At 34.9% G+C, this 23988-nt stretch overlaps 2 protein-coding genes and 2 non-coding genes across 4 annotated transcripts; 3 read left to right on the plus strand and 1 right to left on the minus strand.

The window, feature by feature from the left end:
- Positions 1-10405: 10405 nt before the first annotated feature.
- LOC120116237 (heavy metal-associated isoprenylated plant protein 3-like) lies at positions 10406-11979 on the minus strand. The gene is made up of 5 exons (XM_039136778.1): positions 11893-11979; positions 11625-11757; positions 11282-11499; positions 11113-11206; positions 10406-10997 (listed from the first exon to the last, which is right to left on the minus strand). Exons 1-5 carry the CDS (start codon positions 11899-11901, stop codon positions 10516-10518), a joined length of 936 nt encoding a protein of 311 aa, XP_038992709.1. The 5' UTR covers positions 11902-11979; the 3' UTR covers positions 10406-10515.
- A 1890-nt stretch (positions 11980-13869) lies between these two features.
- Positions 13870-13955, plus strand: LOC120116248. Its single transcript, XR_005515534.1, has one exon. It is a non-coding gene; the product is annotated as a small nucleolar RNA SNORD25 (small nucleolar RNA).
- A 65-nt stretch (positions 13956-14020) lies between these two features.
- Positions 14021-14140, plus strand: LOC120116249. Its single transcript, XR_005515535.1, has one exon. It is a non-coding gene; the product is annotated as a small nucleolar RNA snoR136 (small nucleolar RNA).
- A 1114-nt stretch (positions 14141-15254) lies between these two features.
- Positions 15255-17155, plus strand: LOC120116236 (probable protein phosphatase 2C 25). The gene is made up of 3 exons (XM_039136777.1): positions 15255-15899; positions 16182-16523; positions 16645-17155. The coding sequence occupies exons 1-3, from the start codon at positions 15396-15398 to the stop codon at positions 16984-16986; spliced, it is 1188 nt and encodes a 395-aa protein (XP_038992708.1). The 5' UTR covers positions 15255-15395; the 3' UTR covers positions 16987-17155.
- The last annotated feature ends 6833 nt before the right edge of the window (positions 17156-23988 follow it).

Consider the following 23988-nt stretch of genomic DNA (forward strand, 5'->3'; position numbering starts at 1 on the left):
TTTTTCAGATAAAGAAAATCAAAATTCGTCTATAGCCATAGGAGAACAAGAAGCAGCTTTATTTAGATCACCCCAGGGAACGATGGCCACCAAATATCTTCAGTGATGTTCAACTCTACTGCTATCGTCATTAAACTCATACAGATTCTTAATTGGCATAATATTAAAAGTGTAATTAATATTTGATCAAATAATCATTTTAGTTCATATTTTTACTGTTGAATATTTTGACCTCAGTTTTTCATTTTAGGATAAAAAGGCTCAAATCGTTTGACTACAATTACTTTAACTTTTATTCTTTTTTAGATCATTTTGGCCCTCAAATATTTTATTTTAAGACAAAAAAAACTCGTATTTAGGTTTGTTGACCAATGATTCTCATCTACGGAGGGGTCTTTTTACTTCAAAATGAAATATTGAGGGTTAAGATACTAAAAAAATCAATTCAATCAAATTTTTTTTTGGATAAATAAATTTTATTACCCAAATAAGCAATGTCTGCTACAAAACAATTACCAATCACATATAAGAATTACATATAATATACAAGAGAGCGATCATTTAATAAATACACCAAGAAGTACAGAGGTTGGAGTTAACATAGTCAATTTTGTTGATGGTTTTTCCCCTAAGCTTGATTCCAACATGTTCTTTGATGCTGTTGAGCAGATCATTGACAGTTTTGGAGCATCCTTTGAAAATTCTTCGATTGCGTTCCTCCCATAAAACATAAATGTTAGCACACCAAGTAAGTTTAAGAATAGTGGAGATGAGAGATTTACCTTTCCATGAGTTACAAGCCCAATTAACCATGTCCTCCCAAGAAGATATGTTCTTGTTAAGACCGATAAGAAGCATGATTTTTCCTCTCAAACTAGAAGCGATGGGGCATTCGAAAAACAAATGATTCCGAGTTTCCAGCATTTCGTTACACAAAACACAAATCCCGTTGGTGGTAATTCCCATACGAAGAAGGCGATCGCAAGTAGGAAGTCTGTCTAAAAAAGCCATCCAAGCTATCAGACTATGCTTAGGAATGTGATGGGGGAACCAAATCAAAGTGTGCCAAGGAACTTTAGCTTCCTTACATCTAGTTTCAAGCCAAATTTCCCTGATGGTGGAATCACCATTCAGGAGGGCAGAATGAGCAACATTACGAAGTTTGAGAATTCTATTAAAACTCCAACTTAGGCAAGCACTTCCATTCATGTTCCAGAAGTCCTTATCCTTGATGACATAGGCTTTGATCCAAGCAACCCAAAGAGAACCTTCGCCTGCAAGAATTTTTTTTATGAGATTGATAGTGCAGGCTCTATTCCAAGATTTAAGGTCTTTTAACCCAAGGCCTCCCTCAGATTTTAGATGGCAGATTTTATTCCAGCAGACTCGTGCACCTGAAGCAGCATTATCAGAGCCTTTCCAGAAGAAGCGAGAGCAGAGCTGCTCAATCCTGTTGATTACAGACTGAGGAAGCAGAAGTTGCCTGCACCAGAAATTAGCAATGCTGAACAGAACAGCTCTTACGAGCTCAAGTCTGCCAGCGTAACTTAAGTGTTTACTAGACCAGAGGATGAGCCTAGATTTAATACTATCAATAAGAGGACCACAATCATTTTGGGAAAGTTTTCTAGTTATTTAAGGAAGCCCCAGGTATCTAACCGGTAAACAACCATGGTTGAAACCTGTAGCTCTTTTTATGAGATCAATATTGATGTTCGAAATACCCGCAGTGAAGAAGACACATTTTCCGGCATTCAGGTTAAGACCAGACATATCATAAAAAAGATCGAGGACAGAAATGACACCGACAACAGAATCAACATTTCCTTTACAAAATATTAAAAGATCATCAGCAAAGGATAAGTGGGTGAGCCCAATTTTTTTGCATTTAGGGAGGTAGCTGAACAAACCTTTAGCGGCAGCCAAGTTAAGCAAGCTGGAAAGGATATTCATGGAGATGACAAAGAGGATAGGGGATAGGGGGTCACCTTGACGAATGCCTCTAGCACCCTTAAAAAATCCAATCAAGCTACCATTGAAAGAGACTGAGAATCTAGCTCCTGAGAAACAAGCTTCAATCCAATTAATAAATGTCTGGGGAAGATTGAGAGCTTGTAAAACAGTAGTAATAAAGTCCCAGTGAAGGGTATCGAAAGCTTTATTGAGATCAATCTTTAAAGAACATCTAGGAGAAATAACTTTCCTACCATACCCTTTGACCAATTCTTGCGCGAGAAGGGTATTATCATCAATGCTCCTTCCTTTAATGAAAGTTGTTTGGTTAAGAGAGATTATTTCAGGGACTAGGCTAGTAAGTCTCTTGACTAGGATCTTAGTGATAGACTTATAAATGACAGAACATCAAGAAATAGGCCTGAAGTCTTTGACTTTGCTGGGGTTTGGAACTTTGGGAATCAGTGTAATTGTAGTTGCATTAAAGGCCGGAAGCATAATGGACTTCTGGAAGAAATATTTAACAGCTGCAACCACATCCTCACCAACAATGGACCAGGACTTCTTAAAGAAAAGAGGAGTGAACCCGTCAGGGCCAGGAGCTTTGTCATTCCCTTGGCTAAAGATTGAATCTTTAATCTCATCAGTGGTGACAACTTTGACGAGGATTGAAGCGTGGTTAGGAGTAAGGGAATAGTTCAGCAGATCTTTTAGAAAGTGGATATTAGTGCCTTTGACATTAGGATCAGCAGTCCCAATCAGCTTAGAAAAGAAGGCTACCACTTCAGAGGCCATAGAGTCAAAAGAATCGAGTCTGTTTCCCTGATCGTCTATGAGCATGCGAATAGTCTCCCTTTTCTTCTTAGCATTAACAACTGAATGAAAGAATTTAGTGCATTGATCGCCATCTTTGATCCAATGCACCTTAGCTTTCTGTTTCAGAAAAGAAAGTTCAGCTTCTTCAAGGTCATTTAATTCTTGTTGAATCAGAAGCTCCTTGTCGATAGAATCTTCTTTTTTTAAAGAGAGAAGTTGCTGTTTTTCGAGATCAATTTTCTTCTTTTTTACCCGGGAAGAGATATCACTATAACAAGTAGAGTTGAGGTTCCTTAAGCAGGATTTAAGATGCTTGAGTTTAAGGAATAAATTTTTCATAGGGTTACCATGAAAAGAAACTTGCCAAGCTTGATCAACCTCTTTCAAAAAGTCGGGATGCAAAGTCCAGAAGTTGAAGAATTTAAAAGGCTTAGGCTTGTTAGTGGGGTTATCTTTAACAAGCCAAACAATAGCCATACAATGGTCGGAGACACCTGGGGAGAAAAATTCAACAAAAGAGCTATGGAAAGTACTAACCCAGGAGGGATTGATGAGCACTCTATCAAGTTTTCTTGCAAGAAAAGAACCAGTTTGCTTGTTGCTCCAAGTAAAAAGAGGACCAATAAAGGGATGATCATGGAGGTCAAGCATCTGAATGACGTCTTGGAATTCTTTCATTTCGGGAGACGAGAAAGGACTAAGAAGCTCGTAATCGGAGCTTTCATTGGGATGCAGAGTAATGTTAAAGTCTCCTCCAATAATCCAAGGGAGGTGTCCTATATTTCTTTCCAACTCGATCAGATTCTGCCAGAGCTGTCTACGGGTAGCAATGTCATTGCTACCATAAACAGCGGATAGAACAAAGGAATTTCCATTGTACTTTCCTTTAGCATAAATAATCTGGTCGGAAGCTTGAAAGATAGATAATTCAATGTTGTTATTCCAAAGGATCCAAATTCTCCTGTTAATAGCATAATCATAGTTAGTACTAACATTCCAGTTCGCCGACAAAGAATCAATAATGACATTAGAATTATTCGCTTTAACTCTGGTTTCTAGCAGACAAAGGATATTAATGTTATGCTGAGAAGCCCTATTGAGAACCTTTTTTTGTTTAAGGGGATTATTAAATCCTCTAATGTTCCAATAGCTAACAATCATTAAGTAATTGGTTCTAGAGAGGTACCTTCACCCCCTACCGGGGAACTTTTGGTTTTAACAAGTTTGACTTTCTTTTTAAGTTTAAGGTCTTTAACCAATTCGGCTACCCCCTTTGAGGCTATTCGGCTTGTCCTTTGAGGAGCGTCAAGATTTGGGGTAGTTTCTTCTAATGAATTAAGAATTTCGAATCTGTTTTTTGATCCAACAAAAGCAGATTTGTCCTTAGGAGGTCGATTTCTTCCACGTTTAGGAGATGAGGTAAGAGACCCTTCTACGACAAGACTAGAAGGGGGAGGCTGAATTACAATACTAGGGACTTCTTGTAAATCCTTAGGATTAGGACAAGGGTGATCTGTGACAGATTCAGTCACTTGAGGTTCAACAGAAGATGTAGGGTTATGAAATGGAGTTTGAGAAGGAAGCTTAGGCGTTTCAGAGCTAGTGAGGTCAGGCAGAACAGGTATTTGGGTTACTTCAATAGGAACTGATCGAGAAGTGGTAGGATCGAGTGAAATTTCAGCATCAACTGGAGGGCCATTAGGGAGTTGAACATCTTTTTTCTTCCAGATTTGGTGAGGAGCCGATTTAGGAATGGATTTCAACGAACAGTTTGTGTCTCTATGGCCAAAAATCTTACAATTTTTGCATCTAGGGGGCAGCCATGGAACCTCAACGTGGACAGAGGTAGTTGAACCATCTTGGAGGACAATCTCAAGGGTTTTAGGGATTTCATCATTAACACCAATTTCCACATAGATTTTTGCGAATTCTAGTCTAGACTTAGAAGCTGTTACTGAATCCATTGAAATTGGATTTCCTAAGCCACTAGCTATATAGCTTAAACCTGCCTGAGTAAAGAGTTCAAGTGGGACGTTAAACAGGTGAACCCAGATCGGGATTTTTGAGAAATCAAAATGAAGGCGTTTCAAACTGGGTTCCCAGTTCCTAAGAATGAGAGGTTTGTTAATAATATGCCAAGGGCCATTTTCAAGCACCCATTTTCGAGCAGTTTCAGAATCGAAGGTAAAGATATAAAGGTTTGTACCTGCCAAACTGACCTTTACTCGAGAGCCTTGCAAAGATTTAGTCCAAAGATTGTCGATTAATCGCTGTAATGTTGCGAAGTTTGGCGCCGGACCGAGGAATTGCCCCACGAGTGAGAACCTCCATTCTGATATACCAGCTTCAAGGATCTCGGCGGGGGGTTAATCGTTGGGATTCCATCTTTCATTTTCGGTGGGTAGAAGTTTAGCGTTTGGCTATTTGAACCACCGAATAGTTTTCTCCAATCCATCTAGGAATAATGGGTTTTCAGGGTGAAGAGGAAAGGAAAACATAAACCTTGAAGGTAGTCAGGTTAAGATGACCACCGTGATCTTGTAGACAGTAGGCGAGGCGAGCGAAGACCACCGGAGACACGACGGGATCCCTGAATCGTTAGGCCTACTAACGTGCACCCAGACCTTTATATATTCTTAATCCTAATTCTTAGCGTGGCCTTAAATCCCTAACCTTTATTTTTTCTGTTTCTCTAGCGGCACATTATAGTGCGACTTCAAGCTAATTCAACTTGCAGCAAAACTTGATAATTACCTTAATCTTGTGCAACTGTAGTTTATCATCATATTTTGTTTCTTCATGACTCGGTCCTCTGCTAATGCAATCTTCACCTCCTTTTTCATTGTACATTATCTTGTAACATATAATAAGAAACTGTGTATATTTTAATATATGATCATAATTGCTAGACTATTTTTGGCTCATAATCATTTGAATTTATCATTAGCTTTCTTCAAGAATGTGTTATTAAACGTGAAAGTAGATGCTGAAGTTCACTAGTTGCCAGTTAATTAGAACTATGCTAATATGTTGTGAACAATTCTCGGGTGCCTTGGAATAGTCGGAAGTGGTGGATCCACATGTATTCGAGAAGCACATATCCACTCTAAAATTTAGATTTTCTTTAATTAGTTATTTATTTTATTAAAAGTGTTTATCTTAAAATTTTATTTGTGCTATCTTAATTATTTTGAGTGTGTAAAATAGTGAGTTAAAATTACTTATTTTAATTGTTCCAAAAAAACTTATTTGAAAGTGTAAAAACATAAACAAATCAATAAATTAAACAAAAACAATTATAATAAAAATTTAAAATCAATATAATATATGAGTAACATTTTATTTAAAATATTATAAGATTTTCTTCCAACAAACATCCTTTGACATTTCGACATTTCTAGAAAGATGAATGATGATGTTGTTGAGGTAACTTTGAAGGGGGCTCCATTAGCTGTCACGGTTGATTTAATTAAACCTTCCAGTCTTCCACTTCCAGTTTTCCCATAATGTTCCTCCTACAGTAAGGTCTGAAAATTCTACTAGACAGGCTGAGCCCACCCCCTAGATTTAAATATGTGACCTTAATCCTATCACACTCTTTTTCCAAATTACTTATAGGCTTACAGTTTATGCAATCAAACTCGTTGCATTGACTTAGCTATCTCGGCATAACTATTCTTCAAAATCAAACCTAACGAGTAACGAAGAGGTGTATTGGTTTAAGGATCAACCAAAATAAGTTAAGAGGGGTGAATTGGTTTTTAAAAATCTTTGGTATAAAAATAATAAAAGATAGAAAAATAGACACAACGATATATTGTGTATTGACTTTTCAACCAGATCTACATTCACTACCTTAACTCCACATTAAAGATTTTTAATAAATTTATTAATTTATTATTACATTTCAAGGATAAGGTGTAACATTTATAATTCTCTATTTTTTTGAAAGGTTAAACTAGAAATCTCCCCTTTTATAAAGATTTATTTTGTGTAAACAATAAGATTTCTCTAGGTAGATGTTTATAAGAATTAAGCTTACTAGAATAAAATATAAAGATTTTCAATAAGCTCAAAACACTATGTACAAGAGAAAATAAATAATAAAAAGTTAAGATTCGTTTCTCTTGATCTTTAAGCTTGGATAAGTGTAATAACATTCTTTAAGTGTTTTTGGAGTGTTTTTATATGTTGGAATGAGTTTCTAACCGTTATTAGGGTTGAATTCTAGTCGTTGGGTAGTTAATTTCAACATTGGAATCTGCCAGACTTAACAGTATCAATACTATTTCTTGCAATATTGGTACTACATGTGCTAAATTAAAAAATCTAGCTATTGGGGAAGTTGGAGTATCAATATTATACATAGGAGTATCGATACTACTGTTATAAGCAGTATAGATGCTCTTAGGAATATCAAAATCATTTTTGTATTCTGGAATTTGAACATATTTAAAATCGAAGGGTAATATCAGTACTACTAAGAGAGTATCAATACTACTATTATATGTAGTATTGTTACTATAAGAACAATATCGATACTGTTAATACAACATTGATACTTTAATAACAATATTGGTACTATTTACCCAAAAAAATATTTATGTGTTCAAATTCTTGTTTTAAAGTGCAAAAATGATAGAAAAAAAATGTTTGACAAGATTTGATAAAATTGAATCACATTAAACATATTTTCAAGTTCATTTGGACTTTGAATTATTTTTTAAATATATGAACAAATTAATTAAGTTCAAAAATATTTTATCTTTATTTGTTATATCAAAATATAAATTTAATTGTATCCCTACTAAGGACCCCATAAAAAAGATTACTTTATCCCTACTAAGGATCCCATAAAAAATATTACTTTAATTAATTCTAACTGTCAAATTTATATGATCATATGTTATGTGTTTTGATCTTAAAAAAGATAATACATATAATTTGACCATTTCAATCATAAAATTTAACCTCATGCATCCAAATTATAGCTATGGAGAGGAATGGACGGTAACCATGATCATTTCACCCTTCTTTTAAAGGTCTAGAACTCAATTATTCATATACTTTGTATGCACGTTTGGGAGTAAAAAATTGTTTTCTATTCCTATATTTTCAAACTTCGAATGACCAAATATCACGTTACGACTTTTCTTGGGCATGGTGGGTTCAAAAGGAAATAAAGGTGAAAACAACATTAGGAAAAATGAATCACTTTTCTTTTCTCTTTAATACTTTTTTTTAATGCACGAACTACACGATCTATGTGGTTAAGAAATTTGTTGTTATCCCTTAAAATTTTGGATTCGAGCATTACGTATGTTGTAGTATGAGCATTTATTGTTAAAGAGTTAAAGATTTTGAGCATATACTACCCTTGTATTATCTCAGATTTATACAAAAACTAATGTGTGTATATATATATATATATAGGCTACTACTAATCACATGGGATTGAGCTATAACAATCATCATATCCTTTAAAAGTATTCAAAAGACACTTAGATCACATGGAGTTGGAATCTTATTCTACACATGTAAAAGTTTTTTTTGTCCTCTTGAAATTACAATGAAATTGAACAAAAACACGCTCCATTCATCCATGAAATTAAATCAATATTTTCTTTTCTTTACAATGTCCAAGAATCTTAATCAGAAAGGTGGAAGTAGACAAGTGTACACATAAATCTCAAGTTCTTTCAGTCAACTAAAGTATAGTTTATTTAATTGTGGTCGGGGTTTCTTGGTAGGTTTACCTGAATATTCCTTCATTTTTTCTAAACCAGCTCTGTTCCCCCCCCCCTTTCCAATTGAATTGGCAGACAAAGAAGTTTTGGAATAATTATTAACAATGCTAAACTCGTTAAACATTAGCTTGCAAACAGTATTGATATTGAAAGATGCTTTTGGGGTTGGTTTGTGCTATTGTTTGGTACCTTATTACCCACTCTTTGTGAGGAAAGTTCCCCCTTAATTTCACAAAAGGGAGACAAAGGAAAATGGGAGGAAGATGACCTTTGCTGCAATGTGCATGAATGGCAAATTTAAGTATCACTATAATAGAACTCGTTAGAAAATGACCATCCAGCTCAGTTGGTAGAGCACAAGGTTCTAAACCTTGAGGTCGTGGGATCAAGTCCCACGGAGGGCATTTCATAATTTGGAGGTCTCCTACGGAAGCTGCTCTCAACCTGGTGTTGGGGGCAGCCTACTATCTTACCTCCCCCTTACCCCATACATATGGGAAAAAAGGGACAGCCATTTATAATAGAACTCGTTAATCATAAGTGGTTAAAAAAATGTTGTTCTCTTTAGAGATTATGAATTTGAGCAACTACATCTGTAAGGTGTATATGTTTTCAATAATAAATAAAGATACTGAATATATATTATTTTATAATCATTTCAGATTATTTAAAAAAAATCATCACGGTGGATTCATTTATATGTACACCATCCACATCATGATTGTACAAGGTGCACATGCAAAAGAGATAAGGGTATGTTTTCATTGGCTTGATGAAGAGGGTTAAACTTAGATGAGACCGAATGAGGAGTTCCATTGAAAAAGGGAGTGAAGTGGAAGAAAAGTTTCTCTATAGTCCAAAGGAGAAAACAAAGATTTTGAACCAATAATTGATCCTATTTTCTTTCTTACATAGAGAAAACTAACAGATTTGAAATTTTAAGTTGCTTATGGAATGAAATTCCAATAATCACTTGCAAATGATTAAGTTACAATCTTACAGATCGCAGGAGAGGGGAAAAAGCAAAAGGAGTTTGATGATGTTGGGTCTTTTTTATTATAATTTTCAAGCCATCAAAACAATCACAAGCATGACATGACACAATAAATTTAATTAAAAAGAAACCTGACAAAAACATTAACCCACTTGCTCGCCATGGCATGTCTTTCTCATAATTGTATAAAATTATATAAGAATATCACAATTCTGTCAAAGCTGGCAACACCCGACATCAAACATTGGCTTCTAGCACATTGCCATGGTGGCTGTGCTGTCCTTTTGGCCTTGGTACAAAGTGTAACTTCAGCTTTGGCAAAAGCTGCATTTGCTCATCCCATGTTTAAAAACAAAGGCTTGTATGTGGGTTATTTTCATCGTTGATGATATTTGTTATGTTGGCAAACATGAAATGGTTAACAGGAGGAGACACCTAATAAAGACACTGGAGGCGTGCAAGGCAGATTCGATGGTTCATTTTGTTGAATAATTTGGTAGAATTCTGTTTCTAGTGTCATTAGAGATTGGATTGAGGGGTGTTGAGTCCTGAAAATTTTAAATTCTCTTATAATTTAAATATGTTTTTACTAATAATCTAATTTTACATCTTTAAAATTTTATAATTCTACACCCTTTAGATTTTTAACATAAATTTTTAAGTTCGCATCTACCCTAACAAAGTACATGAGTGTCATCATCTACCAACAATTCCATTATGGGCAAGCTTTGCACATATTCCACAAAATCATACAAGTAAAAAGTCCATTTTCTCACTTGTTTTTTTTTTCTACTTTGATAGCTTTTGGTTTACAGCTTTTTAGAATTGCCAACATTCAACTCTTTAACATCAAAATCCTAGAATCCAACGTACATAAGAAAAAGAAAAGAAAATCCCAAACAAGCTTTGAAGTTCCATGTTCAACTCCAAATTCTTTATTTCTTATTTACACTTTCATTCCATTAACCTTAATCTAGAAATCTATACCATAAACCCTATTTCTCCTCATAGAATGGAACAAGCATTAGGGTTCTCATCATTAAACATTTGGTGACGTGGATTAACATACACCGGATGACCCGGAACATAGCCGGGGTAACCATGCCCATGCGGGTGCGGATACGGGTTTCCATGACCATACCCGTAACCATAACCCGGATGCCCATATCCAGGATAACCCTGCATGTAAACAGGAGCATATCCAAATTGGGGTTGAGCCATAAACTCCATTCGGTTCCCTTCCATCTTAGCACCACCAGAACCTCCACCATCTTCACCACCATTGCCACCTTTGTTCTTCTTCTTCTCTCCGCCGCCGCCACCACTCTCGCCGTCCTCTTTGTTGCCGTCTTTCTCTTTCTTAGGTGCTACAATCTCAACATTCTTCTTGAGTTTGTCCTTCAAAGCCCCAGCCAAGGCCTTAACATCCATAGTCCCCTTAACTGTGACTAGCTCCTTGTGACTGTCTACTTTCAACTCATGCACACCTACAAACACCGTGAAAAAAAAATCAAAACTCAGAAACTAATACAAGATTTCACCGCCGTAAGAGTAACGGAAGGGAAAAAGTTTATAGGCAATTAGCAATGATAAGTCATCCACCTTGGGTTTTAGAGACAATTTTACGAATCTTATCAATGCATCCATCACACTGGCATTTCAGTTGCACCTTCAAATCCGCCTTCGTCACTGGAGCCTGAACAAAATAATAAATATATATTTATTTTTAAATGAACTGAAAATTTGAGAATAAGATATGGGAAATTCTTACCTCTTTGGGTTTTTTCTCTGATTTATTATCAGAATCCTGCTTTTTCTCTTTGTCTGGCTTTTTCTCTTCTTTGTTGTCGTCTTTCTTGGGTTGAGGAGAAACGAGGTCAACTTTCTTCTTAGTTTTCTTCACGAGCTTCTCTTTCATGGCAGTCGGATCCATAGTTCCTATCACCGTCACTCTGTTTAAGCTCATCTCAGTTTTTACCGTCTCCACCCCTGCAAAACAGAGTAAATAGCAAAAGCCAAAAAGGCTTAACAAACCAAGATGAAGAAACGAAGACGAAAAGGGAGGGAAACCCCAGAAGCAAAATGGGAATCTTAAACGTACAAGATGATTGTACCTTGAAATTCATGAATGTGCTTGAGGATTTTGGTTGCACAGCCTTCACAAAAGCAATCAAACTTGAGAACAATGGTTGAGGATCCCTTTTCCTTCTTTTCTCCATCCCCGCCCTTCTTGCTTCCATTCTTTTTCTGTAACGGAGACAAAGAAGAACCATCATCTACTAAACCATATTGATTAACAACAAAAAGTAAAAATGAAAGAAGATGAAACAATAAGAAAGAGAGGGAAATGGGATTGGAATGGAGAGTATTTTGCTTACTGACCTCTCCCATTGCGACTCAGAATCCGTTAAAGAAATCTGGGTTTATGAATTGTGATGAGTGGAATGGGGAAAACGAGAGGAGTATTTATAGTAGAGTGAAATAGTGTTAGTGAGGATGATGATGGTGGTTGGTGATGTATGAATGGATGATTTAAACGCGTGGAATGAAGAGTGTGACTTAGGGAGTAAGGGGTTGAAAAAGTGGGATACTTCGTAGAAAATGACATGGAGGATTGAATTGGGAGGTTCTTCCCTCTTTCCTTCTTCATGTACATTTATGCACCACTTGAGCGTAAGGTACAAAAAAAAAATTGTGAGATATTCGAGTTTGATAGGATCAAAATTTGATAAATATTTTATTCGAATGGACTCGATTTTTTAATGAGTCAAAACGAATTACTTGATACTCGACTTAAAAAGCTCGTGAGTAACTCGAAAAAATAATATAAAATTTTATTTTGAAAAATAAATTATTAATAATATTAATATTTATGTGTTATTTTAAAAAAAATCAGTATAAAATTTTCATCTACTTAAGGTTTAGGTTCAAGTTTGAATTTGGATTTCAATCGAGTTAAGTTTATTTTAAGCTTTTTCGACTTAAATTCATGGTTTTGATTTCGAGTCGAGCTTGAAGATATTAAGCTCGAGAGCTTTCAAGCCAAGTCGAACTCTATTTTAAAATTTTTGAGTCAAATTCAGTCTAGCTCTACTTTAAAGCTTTTTCGACTAGACCCGAAGCTGATCCTAAGTATTCATATGCCACCTCTAATTGTGTATCAATTTAATTTATAAATTTATATAAATATATTATATTGAGAATACATCTTTTAAAAAAAATTAAGAATAAATGAAAATCTTTATACGGCCCAAAACAGAACTACTTAATCTAGACAATGGCCATAAGAATTATTAAAAAGAAAAGCCCATAATGCTGAGGTAAGGTTGGTAATTTCTCATTAATAATAAGGGAGTGTTTGGTTCAAGGACTGTGGGATTCTCATGGGATGGGAATCCCACATTCCCATGTTTGGTTGGCCGGGAATCTCATTCCCAGTAATGTTTTATTACCAATAGTATATTTTTTGGGTATATTACCAGGAATGTTATTACCTCCATTCCCTTAGGTATTGTAACATTACCGGCGTTTTGGACTAAAACGCCCTTAAATTTTTATTTTTTTTCAAAAATATCCTTATTCTATCATTGAATAATAAAAATTCTACGAAGGTTAAATTACAAATTTATCCTTAAATTATTTTAGATTTACAAAAAAAATTCTATAATTAAAATTTTATATGAAATTCAAAGATTAAAAAAATTTACTCTTTCATTAAACCTTTTTTATATTTTTAATTTTGTAAAAAAAATTATATAAATATTATGAATTTAATTTTTTTAAGAAAATATATAAATATTTTACAATTTGTAATATTATACAAATATATAATAAAGACAATTTGGTCAAATATACATTCAAATAATTTTTTATTCCTTTAACCAAACACGGTAATCTTATATTCCTACTAAACCAACCAAACACAAAATACAGCATTCCCAGTAATCCTATTTCCTGGTAATCTTTTACTCCCACTGGTAATCTTATATTCCGTGAACCAAACGCACCTCAAATATATCTTCATAAGTTCTCTGTGTATAACTGGCATCTCACCCTCTCCTCCACAGCATTCAAATCATGGTCTTTCAAGAATATTTAGGGTTTCGGATCTATTCAAACGAATAGAAAAGCTGTTTTCTTGGAGCAAATTATAGTGTTTAAGAAAGAAAGAAGATTCACAATCTGGTCAGTGTGGATGGAATCGGTTCCCATATGACTCGTTCCCTTGAAGCCATATCCATTGTGTTGCTTTCATCTTTTACCTCTCCCTGCAATCCTTTTTCTTTCTAGTTTTTGTGAGAACAACTGGGCAACTAAAGAGAAAAAGGTATAATTTGTTTGGGAGTGTTTTAATGGTTGAAGAACGGTGATGAGTTATAACAGACCTGTAATGAATCGCGGATATGATCGCAGTTGTTTTTGAACATCTAAGGGACTGAGTTCTATCACCGTTAATCACTCCCTAAATTCCCCTCTTTCTTTTTCTTTACTTTTAGTTGTCAAATGATCAGTGGCTTCTTTCTAATTTTAGATCAAAAACTCTGAATGGTTTTTGTGATGGAAAGAAGCCTAAATAGATTTGCTATCCTTTGCTTCAATTTGATTTCGCTTTGGGACGTCCCCTAAATTAATTGAATGCATGTATATTTAAAATAAAATTAAGGGTAAACTACATCATATTCCACCAATTTTTAGTTGGTGTATCATTTATACCATTGAACTTTTAATTTTGTTAATTTTAGCATTGAATTTTGATTTTCATTTCGATTATATCATTGGACCATTAAATCGTTAATAGCCAGATTGAAACGATGTTGTTTTGATGAGGTGTTTATGTTGCCAGTTGTTAGCAACGTCGGTAGTCGCATGGTTTAATGGTTTGTATAGTTGAAATGAAAATAGAAGTTTGAGATATAATTTGTAAAATTGAAAGTTTAGTGATATAAACGACAAATGTCTAAAACTCAGTGGTATCTGATGTAGTTTATCCTAAAATTAAGTGAATGCTAATGTATTTATAATATATCGTATAAGAGCAATTGATTACATCACATAAACCTTGCATTGTTAATTTATGTTGCACTTACATAAAATGAAAATTTCCAAAAATATAAGGTGCAGGACGATAAAGGTACTAAAAAATCATAAATAAAGTTAATATTTTATATAAAATTAAAAATTAAAATCATATAAAATTGGAAATTAAATTTTTTAAGTAAATCACAATATTAAATTAGATGTTTAGTTTATATTTTAATTTGATACTTGTCGTTAAAAATGTAATAGTAATGTTGATGTGTCACCATAAGATAATATCACATTATTATTGATAAGTAAAATAATCTCACACCGGTAGTTCTTTTAATTTTTAATGATATAATATCAAATTAAAACATAAAATAAATGTTAAGTTTAATTTTAAAAATAAAGTTTAGGTACCAAAATAAAATAAAATAAAAGTAATAGTTTAGATACTAAACTTGTAGTTTAGCCTAAAATATTTAAGAAACCAAGAGATAGAAAAAGGAAAAGACTATAAAATAAGTACCAAACTTGTCTACAAGATAAAGATGAGGGATAACCTTGACTTTCCACCAAAAAGGAATTCCCGAAAAGTCAAGTCGTTGGTCAAAATCTCTAAAACTATAATAACACCGCCATTAACACGCAAAGCGAAGACCAACACCTTCCCCTTTACACACACACACACTCACTCATATATATATATATATATATATATATATATATATATTCCTCCATCTCTCAATTTCTCTGTCATAGAGGAAGAAAACAAGGGCAAACCCTAATTCGAACGTTGTTGAAAAAGCAAAGAACAAATTAAGGAAAAACTTTAGAAGAGGAAGAAAAAAAGCCTAGAGAAGGCGATGTCGTGTTCAGTTACCATCTGTAGCTCACCAGTGTTCTCTCTGTCTTCGTCTCTTTTCTGTACCAGAACTTCGATCAGCTCTCCTCAACCCCAACCTTTGAACCCATCGTTGGTTCACCTCAAAACTTCGTCCTCTTCTCCTGCTTCACCTCCTACTTCATCGCCGTCTTCGCCTTTTAGGATTCGGCTTCATAAACCGCCGACTGGGTCCTTGTTATCTTCTTCTGCTTCAGCATCATCGTCTTCTTCCGTTTCGAGCTCGGCTGCAGGTCTGGGACCGGGATCGGTGTCGACGATTTGGAAGAGGAAGAGGCCAGCGAGGCTGGATATTCCGGTAGCGACGACGGCTGTGTGTTTTGGGGTTCCAGCAACTCCGTGTGAAGTGGGGGGAGAGGTGGAGAGAGAAGGAGATGGCTATTCGGTTTACTGTAAAAGAGGGAGGAGAGAGGCTATGGAAGATAGGTTCTCAGCTTCTGTTGAGCTCCAAGGAGATTCAAAACAGGTATTTATATTTTTTGGGCTTTTTTTCTCTTGTGATTTTCTGCTTTCTTGTTTGCTTGATCGTAATAAATTTAGAATTTTAGTTATTTTAGATTAGCATAAAAGAACAAAGTATTCTTTTGATGAATTCTGAAAGTTTGGATGAGTGAATTCTGCTAGGTTCCATTAGAATTGGAGGATTTTATACTAATGAACAAGCAGAAAAAGATGGATAGTTTCATTAATTTGGATTTTGAATTAATTTTAAGCTGGTGAGACATACGGTTTTATGTGATGATTGCAGGCCTTTTTCGGTGTTTTTGACGGACATGGAGGTGCTATAGCTGCAGAGTTTGCAGCCCAAAAATTGGAGAAGAACATCATAGATGAAGTTGTTAGAAGAAGGGACTCAAGCAAAGTAAAGGAAGCTGTTAAAGAAGGTTATTTGAAAACAGATGCCGAGTTTCTTAAGGAAGACGTCTCCGGTGGCACATGTTGTGTGACAGCATTGATCCAGAATGAAAACCTTATTGTGTCCAACGCTGGTGATTGTCGCGCTGTTATGAGCAGAGGTGGTGTCGCTGAGGCTCTTACCTCCGATCACAGACCTTCAAGGGAGGACGAAAGAAACAGAATCGAGACTTCTGTAAGAAGTTTTGCCATAAATCAATCATCTCTGCCTTATTCACATTCATGATGTGTGCATTTTGGGATGAACTCGATCTGAACTGTGACTGATTCATTGTGTGAAAATTCTGTTTTTGCAGGGTGGCTATGTGGACTTATGCCGTGGTGCTTGGAGAATACAGGGTTGTCTTGCTGTTTCCAGAGGGATAGGAGATCGGCACCTTAAAGAGTGGGTAATATCGGAGCCCGAGACAAAGATTGTCTGCATCAAACCCGAGTGCGAGTTCTTAATATTAGCTTCTGATGGGTTATGGGATAAGGTTACCAACCAGGAAGCAGTTGACATTGCTCGTCCTTCATGTCTAGGCATCTGTAAGCAGAATGCTTTGGGTGCCTGTAAAAAACTTGTTGATCTTTCTGTTTCACGAGGCTCATCCGATGATATTAGCGTGATGCTCATTCAACTGGGCCGTTATATTTGATTAATTCATAGGAGAAATTAGTTTATATTGGTAGGCAGTGTTTAAATTTATTTATCGACCATTCTTTTCCTTTGTGGGGATTTTTATACACACTGCCGAAAAAGACATTACAGAGACTCGGCTAAACTTGTTTATATATTGACTGGCATTCGTTGACCTTAGAGTTGTAAATTAGGATTTAATGTAAAGGGAAAAGAAAACTAAAAACCAGCACTTGGTCATTCGTACTTCAGGAATCAGCTTCCTCCTACACTACGACTCGGCTGTTCTGCAGACACCAAATCTTCAATCTTAGTCGGTGGCAATTGGAAAACCTGGTTACCAAATGGTATTTCCCATGCAATCTTCGCCATGCTGCCTGCTACCTTGTTTCCTTCACGCGGCACATGCCGAAATTCTACTCTCCATTCTCGTTGGATCATAACTGTGATATGCGGCATCATTGATGAGCTGAAATCTACATCCTCACCTCGAACAAGAAGATTGAAAGCATTTTTACTATCCACTTCAATGATGACATTTTTGTACTCTCGATTCCATGCCAATGAAAGACCCTCATAATCTCCTCATAATTCTCCGTCAAGTACTGAGCATAGGCCAATAGCTGAAACCCACAATCCAGTGTCCGTGGTCATCCCTTATCACTCCCCCACAATCTACTAAAGCCGTGTTCGGCTGACGAGCCCCATCCATGTTTATTTTGCACCATCTGTATGGAGGTGATTGCCATGGGATTTGGTGGTTTACTCGAGCTCATTGGTGGTCCATCCGAGCAGTATTATTTTCTATCGCCTATCGTACTTCTTGAAGTCGAAAACTCTCATTCAAAATACTATTTGTTTCTCGAAACTTTGAATCGAAAATCAATCTATTTCGTCGGTTTCAAAGAATCCAAATGATCGAGCCAAATAGTAGGTCCCAATCCTCATGGTTGAGGGGGAAGTATCAAGGCTTATGTAAGTTGAAATCTATCCAATCCACTATCTCCACGTTCATGAATTCTTGCAATAAAGATGGCTTAATGCCCGCTCTCCATGCCGCTCTTGATACAGGGCACTCTCGGAAAATATGTGAAATATTTTCCACGCTTCACAGCTAAGGCAGCCCGCGTCGTTCGCTGTATTTTTATTGTTATACTATTAACTTTTGAGATAAAAATACATTTAGCATATAATTAATATAATTAGTATATGAAATTTATATTTTGAAATAATTTTTATACAAAATATAATATAATATGAAAAAAATAATATGATAACCTTGAGTGGACAAAGATATTTTTTTTCAAAATACGAGAACTATATTTTTAATAACTCCAAGTTAGATATTATTTTAAATAATTACATATTTTTTAATAATATATTTTTTCACCTCATAAAAGTATAAGTGATTAATATATTAAATATTAAAAATATAAAATAATTGTAACTACTCAAATTTATTAGTATTTTACTAAATCAAACTTTTTGTATATTATTAACTTTATGTTTATAAGTTTGAGTAAAGTACGAAGAATATAATTGAGATGAATATATATGAAAAGAATTTATTATTTTAAAGGTATTCTTGTTTAAAGTGATGAAAAATATGTGATATATAAAAATTTGGAGGTAATAATGACATTTCCATCATTTTAACCAAATGTTACTACTATTGGTAATAACCAAAAGAATGCAAGGAAAAGGACCCATTGAGTGGTCTTTTAAATTGATTTTTATCGGTTGATATAATTGTTTTTCCTTGAAGTTTTGAGTTCAAACAATTATATATGTAGGATGTATGATCTATGTTCAAACAACTATATATGTAGGGTGTGTGATTTGAGTTCAGAAAATTGTATTTGTAGAGTGTATGTACATTATTAATTATTAAAAAAGATTAAGAACAAATATTATCTTATAATTACCTTAAATTATTCAAAAAAATACAAAAAAAAATATAATTCAAAGATGACATTCGCGTTTACTATCGTTTATATTTTATACCTCTCTGTAGGCTTTTATAAAAGGAAAGTGGGACCAGAAATCTTGCACCAGGACCCCATTAGCTAACCCAATTCAGTATGGTCTTGGACGGTTTCATCGCTTTTATCAAAGGATGGAATTAGTTTGGGGCCATGTTTTGTACGATGCTCTTTTGGCACTGCCATTTCAATCAATGGATGCTTTCCTTTTGGAATCCTTGGTGATGATTACAAGCTTTTGCTAGCTAAGGGACATACCTCTATTCTTCTATATATGGCTTCACAAACACAAGGCTTTTTGCACAGCCAAGTAGCAGAATGAGTTTGCTCTTGGGACTTACAAGAAAGAGGTAAGATAGTGCGGTGCAGCCAAGGATGACTTGCCGGCGGAGAGCAGAGTTGAAACCAAAGGCATTAATGGTATTCCGACCGGCAAGTTGTCCTTGGCTGCATTGGGTTGTCTTCTTCTCATGTAAGATGTGCATAATGGCGCAATAATATAGAGGCATATTTGATTAATCGCCGATGTCGAAAGTGTCTTGCTTGAATAGGTTGAGAATTTAGTGCAGTCAAGGATGACTTGTCGATGAAGATGGTACTTATGCTTATGCACCATATTGCATTTACCGGTAAGTCGGTCCTTGGCTACATTGATTTTTCTTCTTCTCATGCAAGACCTGTTCTGGTAATCAGGATGAATGAGGGTGGGCGCAAGATTTTACACTAGAGGCGTGGATTTCTATAATTTCAAAGGAATGTAAACTTATAAAATTTTAGAAGAGAAAACAAATTATCAATAGAAAATATGAAGAAAATATCTAAAATATATGATAATTTAAAATTTCTAATAGAATTAAAGAAACGGGGAAATCTCTTGTTTTTGTTAAAAGGAAAAAAATATTTGATATTATTTCTATTTGATTAATGCATGATGTTAGTGTAGAGGACAAAATCTTTGGTGTATTTCCCAAATTAGTAAGTTCTGAAATATATTTATGGGCCACATATTTAAGCAAAATACTTTCTTTTTGGTTCCGCTGATAATTTAGGCGTGAGGTGAAAGCGAAGTAAGATTTAGTAATAAATTTAAAAAGAACGAGAGTGTTGTTTTTTCTAAAAGTTTCATGTTCAAGTAATTTCATCTAAAAAATGTTAATGGAAATGGAAATAAGAAATAAGAAAAAATTAGTCCCTGACAATAGCACCAAAAACTTGATGTGTGTGAATAATGCATTATGTGCATGCACACACACATCGTTCGAGTAATAAAAGTGGATACATGATAAATAATAGTGTGTCGAATGTTAAACTCATAGGGACTAGGTTACCTACAAAATAGATCCATCGCATTCAGTTAGCTAAACCAAATAAGATAGTGCACTGAGATTTGTGGGAGGAAAGAAATAAAAGAACGGATGTTGGATTCACACGCACGAAACCATTGTGGCGAGATCAACACAAAGTCTAAGGATACTGAATTTAATTAAACTGGAAATATCCAAGCAACTTCAATACTGCAAGAAGAAAATGCACTGGTATTCAACGAGCAGCTAAGGATTCCCCTTTCTCGATGGCAGAATCAAACGAATCACTCGAGTCACCAGTGTTTCCAAGGGTCACCAGTGTTTCCTAATTTTAATTTCACTCAATAAATTTAATAAATTTAGTCCTCAACATGCAAATCAAATCATACAATACTCCAATGAACAATCTTCAATAGCAAGAAAATTATATAGGATTGAAATAAAAGGAAATGAACTTTATCCTCGTATTGTGTATCACAAAACAGATAAAGACATTATACTTGTAATGTTCCGATTTTCTAGATCAACGTGTGAGGGTTGACCCGAGAGTTATGTGGACCGTGTGGAGTTGTAATTTAAGTCGTGAGAGAGTTATGTTGACCCGAGAGGTGTAGAGAAAATGAGAGAGTAGTGAGAGAATTTCAGAGAAGCCGAAGAAATATAATAAAATAAAATAAAATTTATGGAATTTATTCAAAGTACTATACAAATTAGGGCTGTTCATGGACGGTTAACCGTACTATTTAGCCAAAACAGTCAGTTAACCGTTATAATGATTACGAGATTTTTCTAACCATAACTTAACCATTAAGAAACAATTAACTGCTAATGGTTAATCGTTATTAACGGTTCAGTTATAGGTTAACATATGATTAACCTATTACAATTATTTTTCAAAAATAACACAACATTAACGTTTTAAAGTTTCATAATTCATACTACAAAAAAGTGTAGCATTTAACACATACTTACACTGGTGTAAGTATGTACATCTCCCAATATCTTAGTACCTAAAAATAAATATATAATTATATAAGTGTAAGTATGTTTATGTATTTTTAAAGAAATACAAAATAATATATATATATATATATATATTAAATTATATGTGTACAAATTTTGTTAAAAAATATATAAATTTTAGAAATATGGCTAAAATTTACTTCTAATTCTATTAGTATTTTCTAAAAAAAATCATAATTATAAATTTAATTTATTAACGTTTAACCAACTTATAAAAATTCGTAATCGTAACCTTAGACCTTTAACCATCATGTTTAGTGATTCGGTTAACATAAATCATTTAACATTAACGGTTTGATTAATTAACCTATTAAATTTAACGGTTATACAAGTTAACAGTTAACAACTACAGGTTTTTTTGAACACCCCTAATGTTGTGGAATTCGGGTTAATTTCCACCAATAATAACAAATTCACCTTGTAAACTATTATCTAGGTGACTAGTGTGAAAACGATTATACTAAAAATCACCCCAAGGTAGATTCCCAAGAAAGAGGAGGGGTCACAATGGTCCATCTTAAAATCCACTTTCCTTAGACAGAACTACCAAGACAAGTAATTTTAATAGGACAATAATTAACAACAACTATACCCGACAATAGCTATTAAATAGACATAAAGAGAACACCAAAATTTAACGAGGTTAGGCTAAAATTATGCCTACCTCCTCGAACACTACTAAAATAATATTTCACTAATAGAGGAAATATTACAAAGAGAGAAAGAGTACAAATAGCCTTTAATAGTGTTTAATAGTGAAGAAGGCTTATATTTGTAGGATGCTAAACTAAGGAGGAGGAGAGCTCTATTTATAACAAAAGAATTTCCCCTCCTCCTTATACAAAACCAATGTGGGATATTTGCCAAAAACCAACAAATCTCCACCTTGGCAAATTCCACACACGTCTCTCAAAAAATCCAATCTTCAGTAGTGTCTACAAATTCATCTTTCAATTTGTAACAATAATGACCAAATCTAAACAATGTTTAAACTTGACCGCAGTTACCACTTTTGTCAACATATCAGCAGGATTCTCAGTGGTCCGAATCTTCTGGATTATGACTCCACCTTCTTCTAGAATCTCTCGTACAAAGTGATATCGAACATCGATGTGCTTCGTCCTTGCATGGTAAACCTGGTTCTTTACTAAATGAATATCACTCTGACTATCACAGTGCACTTTGATGTGCTTTTGTTCCATTCCCAATTCACCAAGCAACCATTGAAGCCAAATTGCCTCCTTCACAACCTCTGTAACTGCCATATACTCTGCCTCTGTAGTAGCAAAGCCACTGTTGGCTGTAAGGTGGACTTCCAACTGACTGGTGCCTTTGCAAATGTAAACACATAACCAGTAGTTGATCGACGCTTGTCCAAATCACTTGTATAGTTTGAATCACAATACCCAACTACACACTGACCATCTTGTTTGTCATGCTGAAAGACCAAACCAACATCTACGGTGTTTAGAATATACCACAGAATCTATTTCACAGCTTGTCAATTCTCCTTTTCAGGATCATGTATATACCTGCTCACAACCCCAACTGCTTGTGAAATATCGGGTCTCGTACATACCATTGCATACATTAAGCTACCAACAACACTTGCATACGGAACCTTTGACATGTATTCCCGTTCTGCATCATCCTTAGGTGACATGGATGCATCGAGCTTGAAATGAGGAGCAAGAGGTGTACTAACTGGTTTTGACTTCTCATTCATGCCAAAACATTTTAGTACCTTCCTCAGATATTCTTTCTGAAACAAACAAAGCCTCCCCAATTTCTTATCTCTTGATATCTCCATGCCTATAATCTTCTTTGCTTCACCAAGATCCTTCATCTCAAACTCCTTGTTCAATTGAGTCTTTAGTTTCGTAATTTCTGTCTGACTCCTGGAAGCTATCAACATATCATCAACATAGAGAAGAAGATATATATAGGATCCGTCTTGTAGCTTGCGTAAATACACACAATGATCATATTTGCTTCTTGTGTACTTATGCCCTATCATAAACTTGTCAAATCGCTTGTACCACTGACTTGGAGATTGCTTCAATCCGTATAGCGATTTTTCTAATTTGCACACCATCTCTTCTTTTTCAACAACTTTGAATCCATCTGGCTGAGTCATGTATATTTCCTCATCCAAGTCTCCATGTAAAAATGCAGTTTTTACATCCATCTGAACTAGTTCCAAATCCAACTGTGCTACCAAAGCCAACAAAATTTTGATGGAGAAATATTTTACAACTGGAGAAAATACTTCATTATAATCAACTCCCTCCATTTGAGCGTAGCCTTTAGCCACCAATCTTGCTTTGTAGCGGATGTTATTCTTGTCAGGAAATCCATATTTCTTTGTATATACCCACTTGCACCCAATTATCTTCTTTCCCTTCGGAAGACTAGCTAGTTTCCACGTCTGATTCTTTTGAAGGGATTGCATTTCTTCATTTATGGCGATCCTCCACTTTTTATGTTCTGAACTTTGGTTTGCTTCATTAAAAGTGGAAGGAACGTCATCAATTGCAATTGGTAATGCAAAAGAGACCATATCAGCATAACGATCAGGTTGTTTAATGGTCCTCTTTCCCTTTCTGAGTGCAATTGATTCATGTTGCTGTGGAGGTTCTTGGGTTTGAACCTCTTCTTCATCTGACTTTTCTTCTACCATAGGAGAGTCAACATCAGTTTCTTTACTGGCTG

This window comes from Hibiscus syriacus, unplaced genomic scaffold, assembly GCF_006381635.1.
Source record: "Hibiscus syriacus cultivar Baekdansim isolate YM2019G1 unplaced genomic scaffold, ASM638163v2 tig00110287_pilon, whole genome shotgun sequence".
Classification (NCBI taxonomy): domain Eukaryota; kingdom Viridiplantae; phylum Streptophyta; class Magnoliopsida; order Malvales; family Malvaceae; genus Hibiscus; species Hibiscus syriacus.